Genomic DNA, 12,625 nt, shown 5'->3' on the forward strand with positions numbered 1-12,625 from the left:
GACAAAAACTTCCTATAGTTATGCTTTTATAAAATCATGAAGGCAAATTAAATAGTTATGTAAACAGATGGAATTGTTAAGTGACATCTGGGTATTTCAGCTTTACGTGCATCCCACCCACAGGCGTGCTCCGGTCAGCCATGCTGGAGGAGAAGGCATCATTATTACTAGTGAAGTGATACCCAGGAGAACTGATTTCAGCAGGGGATGGGATGGGATGGGATGGGATGGGATGGGATGGTTCAGTTGGACATTCAAAGATCTAGTTGTAAAAGCCACCTACCTCATCAGACATCAGGGTGGCAATGGCTCGGCCAATCTCATGATAGGATTTTGCTTTGCCCTTAGGTCCCAGTAGAATGAAGAGAAATCTGACAAAACATACAAATTGTTCCCATTTAGGATAGAAAAATGTATCACTTACTCCTTATACAGTACCTACATGTAAATTCAACTTAAAAAAAAAAAAAAAAAGTTTTGCCCCTTGTTAGAGAGACCCAGAAGCTGCCAGTGGTTAATGAGTCTCACTGATGTGAAAGGTAAGATCATCACTGCTCTGGGCAGCCACAGAGGTTAGTGAGTGAAGAGCACCCTAGACACTATCTGTCTGAACCCAGAGGATAACCATGTTAGCTACTCCATGTGAAATTTCTACATTTCAATCTCCATCAAACACAGGGAAGAATTTACTATGTCATTTACATCATATAGTAGTTTTCAGAGTTGTCACCTCCCTTGAAGTCAATGGGAGTTCAGCAACCCCAATATCCAGGCCTTGCATCCACAGGAGGCACTGAGCACAGGACTTGTGCAGATTTCTCATCCAGTTCATTTATTTTTCTGTGTGTAACACTATGTTCCACTTCAGGTATCTTGGAGTACAAGTCACACCCTGCATCCCAATCATACTTGCTCTAGCGAGCAAGATACTACCCAGAGTTTTCCTCTCAAAAAGCTGTAAAATTAACCTTGAGACCACTTTGGTCAAATGCTGTGGCAGCCCTACACAAAAACATCCAGCAACAAATACAGAGGAGGAAGGAAGGACATTGTCTAATGCCCAGTACCCAGAAATGAACTATGCACGAGATGCAGCTCCAGCACAGTGCATCAGACCTCATGCTCTGTGCATCACAGAAAGCCTATCCACTTCCATTGATTGATTTGCTCATATGTTACTGGCTACTTGTAGCTGTTCAATCATTGCATACGTAACTGCAGTAAATATTTCCCTGTTGCTATTCCAGTGTCATTGAAGTGACAGTAGCAGCGATGTAACTGCTGCCAAACAGCCAGGAGAGGACAGAAGACGACCTAAGGATTGTTTGCTCTACACAGCTCCACCCTGACCCAACATTCTCTCTGCACAAGGGACAGAAGAAGCAGGGCAGCACAGCTCTGGGTACAGAAGTAAGTATTCAAGCCAGCAAATAGAAAAGCAGAGGTAAGATGCTGCTAACTGTCCACACTGCTTACCATAAACTACATCTCTCTCCAAACTCCTCTCTTCATTCCCAGAGCTATCAGATAGCACTCTGTTTGCTTATTAGTGCTCTGCTGGAGCTGAAATCGCTGTATGGTTCAGCACCTATAGCAGCTACCCACATGTGAAGGAAAACCATTAATTCTAAATAGGGCTTTAGCTATAAATAATTAAGCCCAACTTGTATGCCTTACATTTCTGCTCAGAGCATACAATACTTACCAGAGACCCGTAAGCCCATCTGGTAGCTTTGCAGTCACAGCTTAATTCTTAAGAAGGCAACCTAATTTTTGAGGTGTGGGTTCCTGTTGTAGGTACCATAAGAAGGATTGACCAGATGTACAAAATAGTGGGAGCTAATTTCTTACATCATCTCTTTGGACAGCAACAATATCCAGGCTGGCAACTATTTACTCACACAACACCTACAGGAATGCTGTACACCTACACCTTGGCTGTAGAAACACAAGCTTCCTACAGATCTCCTGTTCAGATTTGTTCCAGAAAAAGAATTGCTTCATGGTTATGTGATGAAAAAGCATCTGTCTTTATGCTCATCTCTTTGCCAATTGGCTTGTTAAGAAAGCTCTGTTACTACTATTGGCAATCTCACGCAATCGCCACCATTCAGTGGCCTGTAGGGAATTCAGTGGAGACCGTCATGCTGGTCGGATGGTGTCATTTTACATGTGCATCCTGAGCTGAAATCTAACTAGTGACCTTGAGATAAGAGTCTCTCTCACTCGCACGTCGACTCACCCTTGCAATTAGCAACAAAAGAAACCACAGGGCACGAGACCAACTTTTCCATTTCACCTAATTTAGCAAAGGCTGGAAATTATTGGGGCAATTTTCAGAAAACTCTGTAAGCCTGTGTTTCAAACAGAAATACTAATAGCTGCTCAAAACACCCCTAAAGCTTCCTGAATTAAGCGTTTTTCCGAGTACAGCCATACCTTTCAATCAGTAATGGAAAATAAACACATCATAACCTTTGGTAAGTTATCTCATCTAAAACCCTTTGCATTACTTCCAGTTTGAATACTTCCAGTTGAAACATTAGCTTCCAACTCCAGTCGTCTATTTCAGTTGGCTCTTACAGCTAGATTGAATAACCCTTAATAATTAAATTTTTTAAAATATCCTCCCCTATTGATCCATTCACCCTGAGCCATCTGTTGTTTAGGCTAAGTAATTTGAGGCTTTTCTCCTCTCTTTAGTCACTTAACAGTTCTTCTGTGAACCTCCTCTAATGTACCAATGTCTTCCTCAGAGAAATCATCCAAGAGCTGGCAGTTTTGTCAGTGTGAACATACAGATGAAATAACTATCGCTACTCAGGAACGTTCAGGAAAATGAAGTTGTGTGTTCACACTGTCCATCCATCTTTCTGACCCCAGTGGCCAACTTCATACAGGACACAGGCCCAGAGATACCAAATGTAATCATGTTTCTACAAGCGCTGGGAGAGCCAGTGGCTGCAAAGGGAAGGAGACCCAAACAGGCACTGTCAGTGAGAGAAATTCAAGGCCTGACCTTACTTTTCTACTCTGCTAGCCTGTGGCTGATCAGCACAGAGATAGCTCAGAACCCGGTCTGGCAGTTGGCCTGTCCTACCCCACTGGCAGTTTAGCAGCACTGAGTTAGTGGGCTTCAGGAATTAACAAAAAATGAGTAGACAGATATGGGAATCTTGGAAATGGCAGGACAGTAGGGGAAAGCTGGGATTGTTGCATGGTGGTATGAAAGGACACAGTAGGTATCTCAAGAAAACCAGGTTTCAGTGGTACCAGCACCGACAGAAATGTCAGCTGTACCCAGGTGTGGCCTCAGCCTTTTACCTACAGCATCATCTAGAAAAACATGGCTCTCAGACCATGTTTTATAAATATAATTTTAAATTTATAAGTTTGTAATTATAATTATACACATATTTATAATGTACATATACATTTTTATATATAAATAAAAACATCACAACGCACTAAGTAAATTGTTTTATAAAGCATATTATATGCAAACAAATATCTTCTATTAAAAATCTCCAGTCCTATAAAACAGACAAATTAGTATGACAGGATCCATAAATACATATTCATTGGCATTACTAACTGTAACACTTCCTAACCAAGTTCTGCATGAGGATTTCAAGAGTTCTACTCAAGGTTCACCCAGAGGTGACTAACCCATGCACACCTAGGTCATGTCCTTTGCTCTCCTCTTACCTCCTGGAACTTTCCCTGCATTTGAAGGGCTGTTATAAAACAAAATTAAAGAGAAATTGTTCCTCAGCCAAGACTTCTAAAACTCTGGGATGCAAATTATCCAAAATACATTAACTTTAAAAGAAGTTCATAACTTCAGAGGTTGCTGCTCGTTATTCTCCTGAATTTCCAAGGAATGAGACATTTTCATAACCATCTCCTGAAATAATTACATCACCTGGCTCTCTTCCAATGCACAACAGAAGCACCTGAATGCTCCTGCATTTACTAAATGTTCTTTAAAACATCCCGTTCGTGAGACTTTCTAAATTCTTCATCCTGACTGATTCAGCTTGTAGAACAAGACTTTTTAAAGCACCAAATATGCATGTGCACACACATACACACAAACACAAAAACATTTATGTACTTTAGTGGTGTGGACTAGATTATGTTTGCACGTATTTAATAGCATTTACTTAAGAGTTTGTACAGCTAAAAAAGCTGTCACTGGGAGTTGTGGCATTCTCTATCTGCTGGGTTGAAACCAACACAGAATTACTCTCCACTTCACACAACACATAGTGAGTTATCAAATGTTCATTTCTGATACTTAACATTTCTAAGGATGTTTCAATGCAGAAAACATGAGATTTCACTTAGCTCACAGTCTCTCTGAAGTTGTAATAAAACTCAATGTTTCTTCCAAATGCCCTGGGCAACAGCTTACAGAAAGGGCTGATAGTCCTCACCCAGAATGCATCCTATTGAACTTTGTACGACAGCACCCTCACAGCACTCCTTTGCTTCCAAGCTGAGAGTGAGTCAGAAACTCTCTAATTTATTATTCTTTTTTACCTGAATCACTCTTCCTCCTGTCACTTTGAACACTTTCCCCCCTTACGCAGATGATGACCACCAACTGTGTCTGATTAACCTCTTCATCACATGGTTGATGCCACCAAAACCAACAAGAATAAATTAATTTTTACAGATGAATAACTTCTATCCAAGCAGACAAATGGGCACCAGCCACTGCACTGTAGCCACAACCCACACACTGAAAAGGCCTTAACAAAGCATTGCAGCAACACTGCGCAAGCCTATAACATTGTGAGCCGCCTGATCAGAACCCTTCTGGACCCTGGCAGGAGATGACTCCAGAGACTACAGGGTGGAATTTCAATCCTGATTGCTGAAGGAGACTACAAAGTCTTAAGCGCTGCGCTTGTGAGAAAATTGGCTAGAAATGTCCATGAAAACACATGAAGAGCACACTTAGGAGGTGAGGAATGAGTACAACACAGACAGGCTCTAAAGTCAGTGCAGCACTAATGTTTTCCGTTTGAGACATAGTTAAAAATCTGTCATGTCCATGACTTTAACAAACGCCAATATGGGGTAGGAGTTGTAGTAAAAACTGTCCTAGGGCCAGGTCAACCTCACCATGGTCTCTTTACAAGCTGATTGCCAGTACAGAAGACAAGGTCCCTCACACAGGCACAGGAAAGGAAGAACAAGTAAAACAAGATTCAGATTCAGCTTACTCACCCCTGTCTACTTCCCAGACCTGGAGAAAGCGAGAGCTGCAATTCCGTAAGTCACTTACATAAAGCAAACTCAGTAAGGTCTTGTGGAAGATGTTTTTATTGATGTCCTCCTGTTGTTGGACACCACGTGAGATGCCTGCAAGTCACCCAGCATTCCTGATTGCGATATACGTTGATGGACTCAAGGGCTGAAAGAACAACCCCATGACCAGCTTCTCCACCAGAACCCAAGGCTTGGACCTCTGTAATGAAGGGACCACACCTTAGAATTACAGTAAGGAGAGAAGGAGGTAAAGTGTTTGGTCCTTCTTCAATTTTCACACCGCTGCTCCTTCAAGTTCTGGGCAATGTACCAACATTGCAGGCATCTCACATGGTGTCCAACATATGAATACAGACAAAATTCATTTGTTGCCAGAGCTCTGATGTCCAAAAGCAAGTCTTTCTGTTGGAATGGCTCCTAAAGGACACAGCCCCAAAAACAATTTCAGTGCTGCAATTAAGGAACAAGACACACACTTCATCGTTGCCTACCAAAAGAAGAGATGCCGTTGCAGTTAAAAGCTCAAGTTAGGAAGCCAGAGAGGAGAGCATGACTCCTGGTTCTGCCACATGCTTTCTGAGAGACCTTGGGCAAGTTACTTCATTTCATTTGAGACTTGTAGACACAAGCAATTTCCCAGCACTACATATTAGACTTATGCAAGTCCGTACAGCTTATCTCCAAAAAATCTTTCCCTTGCTCATTCTTTATCTTTTTTCCCCATCATCATTACATTAATGGAACAGACCTAAACACATAATTGTACATCTGTTTTATGAAAATAAAAAGCTACATCTGGTGCATTGTCAGGAGGAGAGGCAGCCACACCAAAGCAATGGGGCAAGTACAGTAACTAAATGCTCACTGAAATAAGGAGTTCACAGCACTGGGGAATTAAAATTGACAGGAGAAGACCGAAATCCATAAATAATTTTCAGTCTGAGTGGTAGCAAGAAAAGATGACAGAGCAAAAGGCTGGAAGTTCTCTACACCAAATTAAGTTCCCTGATTTTTATTACCAAGCTTGTATGAAATTATACTGCATAGAAGCTTTTCCTGGAGATTTCATCAGGTCTTGCTTGTTTCTTTTAAGTAAAAGTTTACTTTTAAGTAAAGGAAATACTTAAAATAGTTAGCAAGGAAGTGTGCAGGGAAACATATATATAAAATTTATCTAGGGGAGAGCCATTTCTACAAAGGAAATTTTATTTCTATAAAGCGTCCAAAATTTTGTAGCTTAGAAGAAAAGCCAAGGAATGCGTGGAGAAAAAAAAAAAAAAGAAAAAAAGAAAACAGCAGAAATAAGTAACCTATTTAACTGGAAGTCTACATGCTGAATAATATCTACCTTACACACACACAATAATCCTTTTTTGTTCTACAGCTCTAGGTCAATATGAATAAACCAAACCAGGGCAGGGACTATAGATACCACGAGCCTTTCACCTCTGCAGGGCTTAGTGTCATATTTGTTTCTACATCAAAAGATTGTGGCAATTTCGTAGATGTCCAGCTAATGAATGCAGCTTGATAATCAGCTGTTGCTGCCCTCTCCCTGCAAACCCTGCTAGGTTAGCACTGTGAAAAGTAAAGCATCAAGATGGCTTCATGCACTTCTGAAAGCTATGTGACATGATGATATTACTGGGAATGATTTCTCCCTTCTTGTCTGCTTTCACTTTCTCAGGAGGGCGTTCATGATCCCTCTGCCGTTGATCCAACAAGCCCTGTGACTGTAACATCTTTAGGGCAGGGCACTTTTCTGGCTCCTGTGAAATATTCAGTACATCTGTAGTTGCTAAAAAGGATGAAATTTCTTAACACAGCACACCAGAAACATGAACTGAAAGGCTGTGCAAGCACCCCTCCAGCAATGCATTTCACGGCCTGTGAAGGCTGAATTAGATGGCTATGCAAATGCAACCTCCCCTCTGTATTACAAATCAGGATTCCCAAAGCTGAGAGCTGAAACCTGGGTGTTGAACCCTACAGAGGTCCCTACATGAAAGCAACCAGCTTTCTGGAGACAGACTGATGCAGTTCACATTGCAGTTACTCGATAAACCTGCATCACGACACTTCTCTAAAGCAACCTAGAGCACTGAAACGCTAGCTCACATCTATTTAGAACCATCCCCCGCCCCACGTGGTTGTGTATGGCCTAACTTTGCTGGCATGGTTTTGATAATTTTACCAGGAACTTGATAATTTAACAAAATAAAAGGAGAAACCCTGAGGGACAGGAGTGAAGAACGCTGAAGGCTCCAGCTAAGCATCTTGCAGACTCTGTGGGTTGTTAAGTGCACGTCTTCAACAGAAATGCCCACTGTGTAAGATGGCCGAAACTAAGGGCTGAGCAAGGAGACACTCCATCATAACTAGTCTGGGCCCTTATGGGATTTCCTTGATTGAATTTCACAGGATGCAGCCATTGCAAATGGCTCTTCATTACTCACAAAAGCAATCTAATGAGCTTCCCTACTTTGATTAGGGCTAACATTTGGTTTGGAGGACAGCAAATGGATAATATTATTTCCTGAAAAAAAAATGTTGGCATGGAAGGACATCTTGTCTTGATTAATGCTATTGAGTAATGAGGTCATTCAACAATCCTAGATCTAACTTCCTGGCTCCCACTACCAAAACAAACAATACCTGATTTTACCTCTGCTGAAAAGCATTTTGAGATGTATATAAAAAAGGTAGCTAGTGGATTAGACAGAGAAATTGAAATACTGAAGCATACATAGCTCAGTAATACTGAGGAATGAAGAATTACTGTTTATAAAATTAGGGCACTTTGATTTCCCTATACTGCTGAAAGAATACCCAGTGTGTGCAAACAGATAGTGACGTGGTTCTTGTAAGGAGTTACTTAAACAGATTCCAGGAGATACAAACACTGCTGCTTTACTAGAAGGCAATTACACAAATAGCAAAACTAGACCGTCTTTCTCCATTGTTTTATATATTAAAATAAGGTACAGATTGTAACATCCATTTAACTTTCATTCCGTACAATGGCTGTGATTCATGCCAATACGAGTAAGGCCCTAGTGATGCGCCTCTGTAGCGTTAATACGCCCATTCTCACAGGGTATTAATCCATATAGACTCTCACCCTCTAGACATATTCAAAATAGAATTTTCACTCTGTATTGAAAGCTCTTAAAACTGCTCATACAAAATATGTATTTGCACATTAGTGATACAAAAGGTGCAGTGTGAACTCTGTAATTACAAGTAAAATGCAAAGTAAATCCTTTGTAACTTGATACCAAAAGCACGCCAGAGCCCAGGTGCGCAGCATTAACAGCATCCACACAGCAGCAACAAGTAACAAGGCACCACAGAGACCCATGCAGAGATGAAACAGGATACTGCAGAGCACCTGCAGTGTGTCCAGTGCAGCCTCTGTCCTCCTCCCTGAAACACTGCCGTGGTCTGTTCTTAGTTCATTTCATTACCTTTTCATGCTAATCAGTTTCATAGTTCTTACCTAGTGTGTGTATAATATGACAAGCGTATGAATTTAATTCAAATACATAAAAACGTACAACATATTTGTATTTGTGACACAGCAGATTAATTTGCAACATGAGTCACAATAAATAAAATATTTGCACAACATTTTTTTTTCTCAGCCATTGTGAAATACAAAGAAACATCTGGTGTGACAATCACAGAAAGAATTTATCCCTCAGTTTTTCTGACTTCTTTCTTACCCCCCTCCCCCCCAGCAGGGCCAGAACTGCATCCTTTCATCTAATGTGAATTTTTAAGAAGAAAAATATGCACTGCAAAAGCACACAGAGGGAATTTGAGGTATGTATAATGTGTGTGTGTGGCAAGAGTCATGAGGGGTAGAAAAAATCCAGTAGTCACATTTCACATTGGTAGTGTCCTTTATCATTAAGTTGTTAAATTAATCTGTTTGTATAGTGTTTGTACATTTCACAGCTTTTATGTTACAACCAAATTTCAGACCTGAAAATTATCAGGCAGCCATAGTGAGTTTTTGCTACTTTAAAAACCAATAATCCTGAAAAAATGTATGACCATTATGCAAGTCATATGATGGAAACCAATGGAGAAGGTCTTCTTTTGGCCTAGTGCTATTATTTTAAAAGGTGCAAATGCAGTTTCCAATTCATGAGCACTGCTAGGGGCAGAATTCTCTTACCGGGTGGGTACAGGGACTTCAGTCAGAGCACCCAACATAACTGCCTGCTGCAGCCGGACGAAGGCAATGAAAGGACTGTCCAGGAAGTCTACCTCCCCAACCAGCACATTGGAGGCCTCAGCATCACGGGGCAATTTCTTCATGAATTTATTCTTCAACTGCATCAGTAAAAGAGAATGAAAAATAGAATGAAGGTTGTTAGCCATGCAAACAGAAATGTACAATAAAATTTACCCAGTTCAGCCACATTTCCTTCTTGGTCATAGGACCTGAACCTATTTTTGGCCCGTAAGTGTCATCCCCATGCTGTCTACTAAGGCAGAGACAAATGCACTGCTACTTACTGTAGACCTCTCCCCATTATACATGTAAAGCAGAAGCCAGACCAGAGAAGTTGACGACCACCCTTGTATTCATGCTACCCTTTTGAAAGTTGAATATTCCTGCTAAGAAAATAGCCACCAGAAGAGCAATCCTGCTATTGGTGCTTGGATCCAAGCCAGCGCTGAGAAGATCAGGCCTCCTGGAGCTATTGTTACCATTTCTGGATCTGAGATGGTGTTAGCTTGGGGAGAAAAAGGTGTGCAGGACTGAGCAAGATGACTAGATCTGGGCAGAGCTTCAGGAAGAAGTACTGCATCAACTTGCTGCCTGGCCATCTGGACGCCAGGGAAGGGCACACACTTTGTATGAGTGAAAGTGCAACTTCAGGATCTGCGGTTGCTGCTACAGAAATGACTGGCCTGAGGAAAACAAACCCTGAAGGATGGATGTCCTTCCAGCAGACCATGCCAGGAGCTGGGCACATGCATTTTGTGGTGTACATGTCTTTTCAAGTTCCAAGTGAAAGACTACGCTTAGTGCAGGCTTTTAGAAGCAAGTTTCCTATGTCTGTGGCTTCTGCCCTAATCTAATATTTTTCTTTAGGTTTTCCAAAGCTGCTGTTCCCATTGCCTGTGCAGGCCAGTACATGAGGAGTCACTGGGCAAAAGTAGCAGGCATGCTGGTTCTGAAACTATGCTAACAGTCTCAGTGACTGTCCTGGTGAGAGACTGGCTCCATACTGCTTCCCACGTCACCACCTGAGCCCTGAGCCCTCACCACAGGTTTCAGCAGCCAGAGCAGTGCATGGCAGAAGGGCTACGGGGGAAAACAAACTGCTGACCCCTGTGCAGGAGGAACCCTTTTCTCCCTCTTCTTAACAGGCAATTCTGGATGGCTGCTACATCCCTCAGCCCCCCAAAGATCTGAAAGGAAGAGAAAGCCTTGGGAAGAAATGAAGTGAGGAGGGGCATCCTTGAAGAAGAGGGAAATCAGAGGGGGTTTCAGAGGGAAAGAAAAGCACCAGGCCTGGCTGGAATAGCCAAGATGAGTGTGAGAGAAATGAGAAGGAAGGTTCTTGTGTGCACAAAACTCAAATATGTATAAAACCCAAACACTGAAAGGTTAGTAATCACCATGTAACTAATAAGGCCTCTTAGGTTTCCACCATCAGCTGAGCATCCATTGCTTCACGATCAAGTTACTGCAGCTACTATTTTATCCTGCCACAGCAACTCCTGACTAGATCCCACTCTTTCCTCTACCTCATAATACCTTTCTACTAGTGAGAGTTTTCAAGAGCCTTGCCCAGAAGAAAAAGAACTGTTAATATCTGGAGTACACACGTACCACTCTGCATGAACTGTTGAGAAAACAGTGTGGCCCACTGGCAAAGTGAAGAAATCTACTTCAGCAGAGCTACCTACAGTTCACAACACAATTTGGCTCCACAAGCTCTTATAACTCCCAAAGTACATGCTGAGTGATGGTTTTAATATTTATAAGCTAAAAAACCTTAAATGCACAAGGAAAAAAATGAGGCATATGGTAATTCCCCAACAGAATCCTTGTAACTTTAAACTGATGCTGTCAATTATTCACTACTGGATAATGTATCCCTTGGAAGAACGAGCAAATGACAAAATGTTCAGACATACAACTTTTAGGGACACACTCAGCAAAATCTGGCAAGGAAGTCTGGTGCTCATTAATTGAAAGCTTCTCTGTACAATTTGACACGACTTTGCTGAGCCAGGAATTGTCTGTGGGGTGAAAAAGCAAGCAACTGTCCTCCCTCAATGACGACAGCATCCACTGCCTCAGACAGCATCCACCATACCTGGAACAAAGGCAAAGCTGCCAGAAGAATGGTCAGAGGCTCAGCAGCAGAGGAGGACGTTGTTCCTCTGCCCTCCTTTTCTAGGCAGCACCTTGGGGGCTTTCCCCCAAGCACCTGTAAGTGGCAGAGATACACCCCCTCTCCCAGGCCATCAAAGCAAGACGTCTCAAAACAACCTTCACCACCCTGACCAGAAGCTTTTCCCTCATGACTAGTTTGTCCTCTCGTTTTCCTGAAAGAGTCATGGTTGAATATACAGACAGAGCAACTTGCTGATGCTTTGAAACCCTTAATTTCTGGGCTATGATAAAACTTGAGAGCGACGTAGGGCTGTGCCAATAGCAAGGCATTGTGTGCTGCTGAGCTGCATGCAGCACGAGGATAAAAGATTAAAGATCTCTAACTATTCTGTAAAATGATCACCTAGGGATAAAGAAAAAAACCAGCTAGCAGGCTTGCTCTGATCAGCTGTTTATCCCAAAAGGCTCAGGTTACCCTTTTTAAAGAATGGTAAAGGAATGAGCAGAGTATAAGATCAAAATCATCTAGGGAAAAAGAGAGATTCTTTTGAAATACAGCGAGGTAATTAGAGAAGATAGTATACAACGAACTTGCCCATTTCAACAAATATTTTGTAGGAAAAGAAATTCAACTGTGAGACAAAAATTACTTCCTGATCACTCTATTAATCTGGTTTTCTTACCCAGGTTATTTCAACACAAGCTTCCCATGATGCCTTTCTAGCCTTATTCTTTCCTTGTACCCTTATCACCTCTGATTGCTCCTTTGTCCTCAGTAACTCGAGCCTGAGTTCTTATCTCAGCTTTTTTGTTTGTTTTCTGTCTCCCCATATCCCCAAGTTCAGCTTTTAGGGAGGAAGGGGCTTTTTCTACTGATTTTTCACTCTCTCCCTTGCACACATTAAGCTAACATACAACTCTCCATTTATCCATCTATATCTTTGTCATTACCTTCATTAACAATGACAACAGATATGCCAG

The 12,625-nt window shown here is 41.8% G+C and overlaps 1 protein-coding gene and 1 long non-coding RNA gene across 6 annotated transcripts in view; one reads left to right on the forward strand and one right to left on the reverse strand.

Moving 5' to 3' along the window:
- The window catches only part of SLC4A4 (solute carrier family 4 member 4), a 229,489-nt gene that overhangs the window by 55,298 nt on the left and 161,566 nt on the right, over positions 1–12,625 (reverse strand). For all 5 annotated transcript variants that reach the window (XM_083835258.1, XM_083835255.1, XM_083835256.1 and 2 more), the window contains 2 exons: positions 9,464–9,621; positions 284–371 (listed from right to left, as the gene is read on the reverse strand). In XM_083835258.1, the coding sequence (XP_083691384.1) occupies positions 284–371; positions 9,464–9,621 (246 nt within the window). The remainder of the gene's footprint in view (positions 1–283; positions 372–9,463; positions 9,622–12,625) is intronic.
- The window catches only part of LOC310899192, an 80,011-nt gene that overhangs the window by 51,352 nt on the left and 16,034 nt on the right, over positions 1–12,625 (forward strand). The window contains exon 7 of the long non-coding RNA XR_014584058.1: positions 1,248–9,105. This is a non-coding gene — a long non-coding RNA (uncharacterized lncRNA). The remainder of the gene's footprint in view (positions 1–1,247; positions 9,106–12,625) is intronic.

This window comes from Anser anser (assembly GCF_964211835.1).
Source record: "Anser anser genome assembly, chromosome: 4".
Taxonomy (NCBI): domain Eukaryota; kingdom Metazoa; phylum Chordata; class Aves; order Anseriformes; family Anatidae; genus Anser; species Anser anser.